Source organism: Leptidea sinapis, chromosome 24 (genome assembly GCF_905404315.1).
Source record: "Leptidea sinapis chromosome 24, ilLepSina1.1, whole genome shotgun sequence".
Lineage (NCBI taxonomy): Eukaryota > Metazoa > Arthropoda > Insecta > Lepidoptera > Pieridae > Leptidea > Leptidea sinapis.
In genome coordinates, this window is record NC_066288.1 from 1,993,640 (window position 1) to 2,003,672 (window position 10,033).

Sequence of the window (10,033 nt, forward strand, 5' to 3'; positions counted from 1 at the left end):
GCAATAATAATTATCCATTATAACTCTTTTAATGTCTTTTTTTAATAGTCTGCAAGATTAGTATCATACAAACAAGGTTCAATTAAATGATTAGGCATCAAAAGAAAACTACAACAAAACAAAAAACATACATACAAAGTAATTTGCGGTAAAAATGCACGCATCGCGCAGAAATCTGTGCCGGCGTTACGAGAGGCAGAGCAGGACAGACGCATGTCTGCGCCGCACGTGACTGCTCTGAAGCGTACGTAGCTCTTAGTACGTATATATATGTTACATCGGCTCTGCCTTGCGTCGTCTGCGTTTCAGCATACGCTTCTATTCGCTAGCATATTATTATAAGTCTGTATGTATACAGTGTTTGTTAAGTGACATGTCAACACCCTGAAAGGACGCAGCAATGTTCGAATGCTTATATATTTCCGTTTTTTTAGTGATATTGTATTCAAATGTTCTGTTATTTTAGTTGTATAAAAGTAGCTATGTCCGCTACTTCTTTAGCGTGGCTTTCAATATGTCTCTGAATATGAAATACGAGCCATGGCTTTCTTTGTCACATACTATCGCAAATTACGTCGATGTTCTGGTGTTAGTTTTTAGATTGGGCAAGTCGTAGATTGTTTTCAATGATGTCAATGGCAATACTAGATAGGAAGATACTGCCGTGGCTGTCATGTGATAGAGCGTGTCCTAACTCTCTAATTTTGTAATACAGATGTAATTTCCTAAATATAAAGTAATAGTGTATAATACATATTATGTTAATCCCTAAATATCTTCCTTTTTTATATTAAATTCTATAAAACAGACCTGCGTGAAGCGGCAACCAATGCCAATATACATCTATGATCTCCAATAACACTTCTCTGTATGTTAAAATAGAAGTCGAATTTGGGCAATGTTTATAGCAAGCGAGAATGGAGGAAAGTAATGCCTGCAATGGAAATAATTTGTCCTTGTGATTTTTAATGTTTATTTTTTAATACAGAATTCACGGAAAAGTGTACGATGTAATTTAATTTATAATAATTTAAATTTGTTTTGATTGCAGAGAAACCAGTCGGCTACTACGTAACACGCTCCGGTGGATTGTTTCCGGCTCCCCAACTACAAGACTCTCTTATCTGTGATAAAGTTTGCAAATATTTCTGGTTCCTAGGAGTATTCTTAGCTAAGGTATAACTTATATTTAAATATTAAATTTTTAACAAGTATACCAATTCTAGTGTAAAATACGTCGATTTTCCAAGACCTTGTTATCCTTCATAAATTACAGAAAATATTCAAAAATAATTTGAATTTGTGCACAGATTTCAAAGTTCTAACAGTTTGAACCTTTTTTATAAATACAAGATTCTCAAGTTGTCGTGTATTTATATTTACCTGAGTATGACTCCACACATAAATATTACAAAATGATCGTGTTTTGTCAAAGTATTAATGTGTTTCTTTTAGTTTATCATAAAACTAGTCGTTTATGGTTATTTGGTAGACTTATTTAAATTGTATCATCAGGTTTTACAAGATGGACGGCTAGTAGATTTACCCCTGTCCGAGCCTTTCTTACGCATCATGTGCGGCGAGCAACTCACGGTCGAACATTTAGAAGAAGTCGACCCCATCAGGCATAGGTTAGTATCACACATCTTATGAAGCTTTTTTAATTGTATATTTTGTACAACACATAAAGAATATTATTTGCATTTAAATTAATAAAATATGATAGGAAATCCCTCCATTGGACATATTTTTATCGCGGCTATGATTTCTAAAAAATGGCATAATAAGGCACATTTATATTTTTTAAATAGATAATTATCCTTCACTTTTTTTTTATTGGGTTCACTAAACGGGATACACTCTTAATATTGTATAAAACAGAAAAATATGTTAACATGTTGGGGCGAGTGCCTCCTTCTGGAAGTGAACACAGCATGCTTTTAAATTTGTTCTAAATTTTATGTAAAACTAAAAACATTAATTACTTAAGCTAGATGAACACAATTCAACCCCACAGTCCCCAAGCCAATAATCCGCTTTTTCTAGCAGAAGTCGTCTGAACCTAGGGACTGACGTATTGAATATGTCTACCTTCTGACAGACTTCATTATACAGAGAACAAATGCGATATAAACTAGAATGTTGACCATAATTTGTGCGTGTTGAGGGTAGACTGAACGTTTTCCTATTAACAATACGGCTGCAATGCCGTGGGACAGCCAAGGTAATTTTACTTAATAATAGAGGACTGTCTATGTGGCCATGAATCAGTTTGTGTAAAAAGACAAGGTCTGACACTTTCCTACGCTGTACAAGAGACGTCATGCCAAAATGCACAAGTCTAGATTCGTAGCAATCTAATCTACGACACAGATTACTTGAAAATTAGAGATGATATAAGAATTTCGACTGCCCACCGGACTGCAATACTCAAAGACTACCCACGTAGCTGTTAAAAAGTATCTTCGACACATCAGGGTCGTTGAAAAATTTAGTTTGTCTAATCACAAAACCTGAAAGACGAGATGCCTTTTTAGAAATGTAGTCAGTGTGCTCTCTAAATTTGTGTCTACCGCGACGCCTAAATCTCGAACTTCTGTTAGTGGACGCGCATTTATTAAGTAAGTAAGTAGTAAAGAATTTCGTTTTCGAGAAAAGTTTGAGTAAAAACATTTTGAGGAATTTAAAACGCAGATCGTATCAAGATCACTTTGTAATATGATCGTATTTTCTGTAGATTTAATATCACGATAAATTTTTAAGTCGTCTGCAATCATTTGAAATTTGGATTTTAATTGAGCTACATCGTTCACAAAGACCAAGAAAAAAAGGGCCCTAAATGGGAGCCCTGTGGAACCCCTGATGGCACGGGTCTTGAAATTGACTTTAAAGCCACGGTTCTTTACAATCTGGGAACGGTTCTGCAAATAGGATTCGCACCACCGCAGTAGAGAGCCACATATTCCTGCGTGACCAAGTTTTTCTATGAGCAGTACGTGGTCAACGACATCGAAGGCTTTTGATAAATCAGTGTAAATAGCATGCAATTCGTGACCATCTGTGAAAGCTTGAGTAATGTCACTAACAAAATCCACAAGATTCGATGTAGTTGATCTACCAGGTAGAAATCCATGCTGTTGGGGTATGAGCAAGGGTTTAAGGTGGAAAAAAATATTTTTCTGAACGAGTAATTCAAACAGCTTACCGGTAGCAGACAAAATTGAGATGGGCCAGCAGTTAGTAATATCTCCAGGATCTCCCTTCTTGTGAATTGGACTGATGTCCGCAACCTTCCATCTTGAGGGAAAAGTTCCACATAGTAAAGACTTATTGAAAATGATTCGTAGCGGCTCAGCCAATTTTGTGCCACAGGCCTTTAAGAAACTAGGAGGTATAGAATCTGGACCAGGACCTCTATTTGCATCTAGGCTTTTGAGTGCTGATATGACATCTGAGTCTGTGAAACGACATGAACTAAGTGACATGTGGCCTTCGACGATTTCATTGTGTTTAGTTCTTGAGTTTGGGTCATGCTGATAGGTTGAGTGAAAGTATTCTGAAAAAAAAAAATTGGCAATCTGCCGGCCACCTTGAACGCTTTGATCTAAGTAAGTCAGTTCATCCGGTATGTCGCTGCTATTTGATCGTCGGCTACTTGACATCGAATGACTGGTATAACTTGAGCCTCGAGTAGGTACATTTGTACACAAGGACAGGGTAACGCCCACATGCCACCTACACTAGTGTTTTCTGTTCCGTGACAATGACTATTCAATAGCGCTTAGTCTATGCTTATTTTACTAAAGTGTGACTTTGACTTTGAAGCACACTGAGGATATTTTGCCATGTTATATTGTTACTTCATTTCAAAGATTGCACGTTCCGAGCGTACCTTTTTTGAAATACGCAAATTTTTCAAATAACTCGTTTTATTGGGAGAAGTAGTCTGTCTCAGAAGCTACACGTGTGACCACCGACCAAACTGTCGCCAGGTTCCTCACGAGCGTGCTGGCTGCCGCGGACCAGTACGACGCAATCATGAGCGACGCGTCCCTGTCGGAGGCCGAGCGCGAACGACGCGCGGCCGACGTGCGGGTGGAGGGCGCCACCTTCGACGAGCTGGCGCTCAGCATGAGCCACGTGGGCGACACGGTGCAGCCGCTGTGTGACGACGGCGAGCACATCGAGGTGATTACCTGATAATTATGATGCTAAGCTGATTGATACTACAATGTGATGAAGTTCTATCAATTAATAATTATTAAGGGATATTTAATTCATTTCATCAAAATTAAGTGGCTTTTACAATTTGGACGTATTTAACGAACTTTATAAACAGATAGAAGGATGTATAATATAATATGATCAGGTGGGCGCGCACAACGCCCGCCGCTACGCCGAGCTGAGCGGCCGCTGGTTGGTGGAGGCGGGCGTGCGGCGCCAGAGCGCGGCCTTCCGGCGCGGGTTCAGCGGCGTGTTCCCGCCGCGGCGGCTGCGGGCCTTCTCGCCGCCCGAGCTGCGGCTGCTGCTGTGTGGCGAGCGCGGCCCCGACTGGACGCGCGACCACCTGCTGCAGTACACCGAGCCCAAGCTGGGGTACACCAGAGAGAGGTACGTGTGTTACACCAGCGCGCACTGCTGCATATTGCCACTTCACGACAAGCATTGACATTTTTTTTATAGATGCCATCAAAAACATAACTTAGTTCTACTACCGTAAAAAGTTGTGAGATCCATGTATTATTTCATGGCAAATCTAGTGTTACAAATCTTATGAGTTTTGTTAATAACCCAGCTGAAAGCGTCGACAGCGGTATTCAAACGGATGTCATTTACACGGATCTCAGTAGTGCGTTTGATAAAGTCGACCATAATCTACTCCTTACAAAGCTTTTCAACTACGGCATCTCTAACCCCCTATTATCTTGGTTTAAGTCATACCTAAGTGGTAGGTCTCAAAGAGTCATCAGGAATGGTTATACCTCCACGTGTTACACCACATTTTCTGGCGTTCCCCAAGGATCTCTCCTAGGGCCTTTGCTGTTTGTAGTTTTTATTAATGACTTAGTTTCGGTTGTGAAGCATAGCAAAGCGCTACTGTATGCTGATGATTTAAAGTTGTACAGATTAATTAAGTCGCATAATGATGGAGCGTTGTTACAAGAAGATCTTAACGCTGTTAGCGACTGGGCCAGCATAAACAAAATGATCCACAATGCTCATAAATGTGTTCATATTAAAATCACGCGGAAGAAAAATGTAATATCCAAAACATATTTTGTTAATGACCTTGCCATCAATGAAGTAAATACTGCCAAAGATCTAGGAATATTAATTGACACTAGACTTTCATTCAAACCACATAAGGAAAGGCAACGAAAATGGTTGGGTTTATTAAACGTACTTCCAAAGATTTTATACAGATTAATTCTGTCATCTGTTTATACAATGCATTTGTTCGGTCACATTTGGAGTATGCTTGTGTAATGTGGGATCCCTTTTACAAAATTCATGTTGATAGGTTGGAAATATTCAAAGTTGTTGTACTCGATTTCTGGTATACAAAATCACAAAACATAGCGGTTCATGGTTATCATACAGCAAGAAGCTAAATATTTTTAAATTAAAATCTCGAAAATCGTCGTCGTATTCAAGACTTGCTATTTTTACATAAATTATATAATGGTATTGTTAGTGCCTCAGAAATATTACAACAAATTGATTTTAATATATCCCGCCTCGGTGCAAGGCTTATTAATCGTGAATTCTTCCACTTGCTATTCCGAGAACTAATATTGGTCTTCACTCTCCACTGCAGCGCTCTATGAGATTATTTAATGAGCTCCTTAATAATAATTTTGACTCCATGGATACGTTTGGGATGTCGGTGCTACAATTTAAAAGACTTTGCATCAGTGCTTTATAATAGTGTTTAATTAGATATATGGTTTGTTTTACTCATATTCAACATAAGAAATAATTTGTATTTTTAAAATTTATTACCTTTAAAGTACTTTGCGTTTTTTGTACTAACATTATTTTTAATAATACAACAGAGCTGTACATAGCTGTAAGAAAGCTATTCTGTTCATAATGTTCGTTTTATATTATTTTTACTTTGGAATATCTTGTTGGTGTGTCTATAATAAATAAATAAATAAATTATTACCAAGTGGCCCTCACATGAAAACACAATGTATCTTTTTTAAAATCAAAATACAGTCTATTTCACGTAATATTATATTAAATTAGATTGTATAGTGCAATGGCCAAGTAAATCCATTTATTTGAAACAAAATATTAATTATTATTGACATGGTCACTATAAGATGTTAGGTTTCTAATTACGTAATAACTTAAAACAGTCCGACCGTTAAGTTTGGGACTGAATAAATTGACCGATGACACGAATCTCACAACTTTTTTTACAAGTAATGTTTTTAATGGATTTCATTTTGTAGATACTTAAACTATCTATATATATTAGGACTATCTACATCTTTTTCTTTTTTCCGTTACCTTCTGCTTAATCATAATCCTATATATTTTAAATGGGATAACAAAGTTATTTATGCAGTTGGTGTACCTAAATAAAAAAAACTTCGTTTTAAAAAAACCGACTTCAAAAACTCAAAAGTATAAAATAACTTAGTAGAGATTTTATGTATTAATATACACCTTTTATGCAAATCATATACCTTTAATATTAATAACATACTATTATTTGTATGTGCTACCTATTTTTAGGTTTTATTAGGTTTAACTAATATTCAAACATTGTATAATTGCAGCCCCGGTTTTCTGCGGCTCGTGGACGTGCTGGTGGAGATGTCGGGTCGCGAGAGGAAGGCCTTCCTGCAGTTCACGACAGGTTGTAGCAGCCTGCCGCCTGGAGGCCTGGCCAACTTGCATCCCCGACTCACTGTCGTCAGAAAGGTATCATATATATTACGTATCGATTGATAACAATTGTGTAGATCGTTTCTATATGTCATTACGTTATCGGGGACACAGTGCTCTGTGGTCGGCTGGATCACTTAACGTTTATTGTGTATCTTCTACCGCATTTATCACGGGGGAGTGTTCTGAAGAGATGAACTTTTTGCCCTGATTCCTGCCGCCGACTTCGATCTTCGCACGACACGTCACAAGTTAGGATATCATCCCCAATTTGTGGCGGTCCTCCACAGTGCGATTTTGAAGGAGCTTCCTTCCATGAACTACAAAGCTGTGGAATGAACTTCCTTGTGCGGTGTTTCCGGGACGATACGACATGGGTACCTTAAAAAAAAGCGCGTACACCTTCCTTAAAGGCCGGCAACGCTCCTGTGATTCCTCTGCTGTTGCAAAAGAGTGTGGCTGGCGGTGATCGCTTAACACCAGGCGACTCGAACGCTTACTTTCATTCATCTTCTGATCTTATTTGGCACTGGCACGGGAGACTTCGAACGAATCTTGGTCTTCCATAATTTATATATAATTGCACATATAGTAACGTACATAATTGTCAACTATTCAGGTGGACGCCGGTGATGGGTCGTACCCGTCAGTCAACACGTGCGTGCATTATCTGAAACTTCCGGAGTACTCGTGCAAGGAGGTTCTACGAGAGAGGCTCTTAGCCGCCACCAACGAGCGCGGCTTTCATCTCAATTAGATTTATCTTAGCCTGTATGTATCATATCTTTTCACACTTTGTTTATATAACTCTGATCAATCGGCCTCACATATTAGGGCCAAGTATTACTAGGCTCGTCAAATTACAACACGACATACGATACGACACTATAGTGATATAATTCAGTGTTAATACCATGAAATAAACTTGATATATTCGCCTAAAAAAAGCTATTAAAAATGTGAAAATGTATAAGATAAACAATGTGGCTATCTAATAAAATGCTCTATCATATTGTGTAATCTGTAGTTATTAGAGTTTTATTTAAATTGTCTAAGTTGGAGGTATTTGATTTTATTTGTTCTCTTCAGTTGTATTACAAGTGATACGTGACTGAAAGAGATGGAATTATTCTTATTGATTGAAAATAAAAATACAGAGAATTGTAGCTTTTATAATATTCAAACAAGTTTATTGGATTGTATACCATTGTTCCAATTGTTCATGATAATTATCTATATTCCAAATCGCAGCTTCATTTGCTCAGTTGGTAATTCTTATCATTTATGAATAATATCTTGTCACAGAAAAAGGAAAGAAAGAAAGCACAGGCAGAAATTTTGAAGAAATATAAGTTATGATGATATATTGATATATTGGAGAAATATTAATTTACTGCTATAATAACTTGTAATTTTTATCACTTTTATGTCAGTTTTGTAATGCCAGAATGGAAATCAAATGAATTTAATTTATTTAACAAACACTTATTGCACTTTTGAACTTAATACTGTGGCGTTTTCATTCCGATGCCATAATTAGAAGAATGAAACAATTTTTTACAATTGTATCATAATTTCACAAAGTTGTATGGTTATTGTTTAAATATTTAATGCCCCTGAACTGATAACTATTCATGCCAGGCAATTTATAAAATATACGTCAGTTTTACGATTACGACTAGGCCGCTAATCAAAATATATGGCTATTGTGTGAATTTAAAACATAATAATTTAAAATAAAATATAATTAAATTTGTACTCGTGCAAGATTTTGTTTACGTTATATGACGTGAAAACTGACTGAAAATGAGGTCTATGATTTACTGTTAATTAACACATAGATAACTTTGAAAGTGATAAATAATTATTAATGATGGAAGAAATAAATTGATGAATCGTGCAATCTAGCTGTCTTAGGCACTGTTAGTAAAAATAACTTGGTTCAGTAAATAATCGGCTTATGTACCTAGTAAACTACATTACTTCATTCTTATGTCAATCTTTGAAAAACTTCAATAAGGTTCTAGTGTAAATTTAAAATAGTAGGTACTTCTATTGTTTGATTCTATCTTTGACAAATTAATTTATTATATTTTGATCCGTAGGATTTTCCTTTCTATCCCGCGTGTTACTAAGTTAAATTTCTGCAACAAAATCTTTATATACTATTAATAAAATAGCATCCATCATAACTGAACTTTTTGTTATCCTTAACGTCGGAAATCTTCGTTAAGGTAAATTTCTTGTAATTGAACTGTTTAGTAAGAAAGCAGAAACATTATGTAATTGGCAAGTGCTCTGTGCGATGCAATGTGAACAATATAAACACGACTGAAAAATGAATATTGAGTAGAAGTATCCGGTGTCTAACACTGTTGTAAAATGTTTAGCAGTATGTTCCTTTAGTTAATTGATTTCATCAACTTAAAGTTGTTCTTGTGATTCTTTAAAATATATAGTATGATATAGTATATTTAGTTTGAAATGTATCATTAAGTATTTAGCATGTTAACAAATTAGATTTTTTTTAGAATGTATTCTGTATGTGTTGTTGAGTCTAATATCAATAAAATAATAAGGAAAATGTCAACTATTTTTCATTTTACTCATTTTGATACAACGACTGATGAGGCAACAGGCGAATGATCCCTTCGCAGTTCTTATTAAATAACAAGTCGTAACAGATATTGTTAGACGTGGCAGTATTGCCAGCCACTATGCTTAGCGGTCGTGGACTATGAGAATCTTTAATTCGATCGAGACTTGGGCGGTGCTTCAGTCTCACCACATTGATTATCGATATATCGAAGCGTTGAAGTGTATGGAAACGCCACCATGTCTCGCCATCTGTAACGCCACCGTCTCCAGGATCAGATCTCGAAGCATACCCGATTGCAGCGAGGAGTCCGACAGGGCGATGTCACATCTCCGAAGCTGTTCATGCATTGTAAGATGTCTTTAAGCTTATGAACTCGAACGGACTGGGCGTCAATGTCAACGGTGAATACATCACCACGGAAGACTTAAGCCATATGCTCGATAGCCTCAAATCTTCTTCCAAATACCACAGTGTCTGAATATGTTTGAAGATTTTCAACCAGCGTGTGTTGCCAGTGAAGGCTTACGGTACGCA

At 36.8% G+C, this 10,033-nt stretch overlaps 1 protein-coding gene across 1 annotated transcript in view; it reads left to right on the forward strand.

The window, feature by feature from the left end:
* Positions 1 to 9,490, forward strand: part of LOC126971562 (E3 ubiquitin-protein ligase Ufd4-like) — a 32,393-nt gene extending 22,903 nt beyond the window's left edge. The window contains exons 13-18 of the mRNA XM_050817865.1: positions 1,052 to 1,176; positions 1,516 to 1,631; positions 3,993 to 4,188; positions 4,370 to 4,611; positions 6,792 to 6,936; positions 7,520 to 9,490. Coding sequence (XP_050673822.1) covers positions 1,052 to 1,176; positions 1,516 to 1,631; positions 3,993 to 4,188; positions 4,370 to 4,611; positions 6,792 to 6,936; positions 7,520 to 7,657 — 962 coding nt within the window. The 3' untranslated portion in view covers positions 7,658 to 9,490. The remainder of the gene's footprint in view (positions 1 to 1,051; positions 1,177 to 1,515; positions 1,632 to 3,992; positions 4,189 to 4,369; positions 4,612 to 6,791; positions 6,937 to 7,519) is intronic.
* Positions 9,491 to 10,033: the final 543 nt, after the last annotated feature.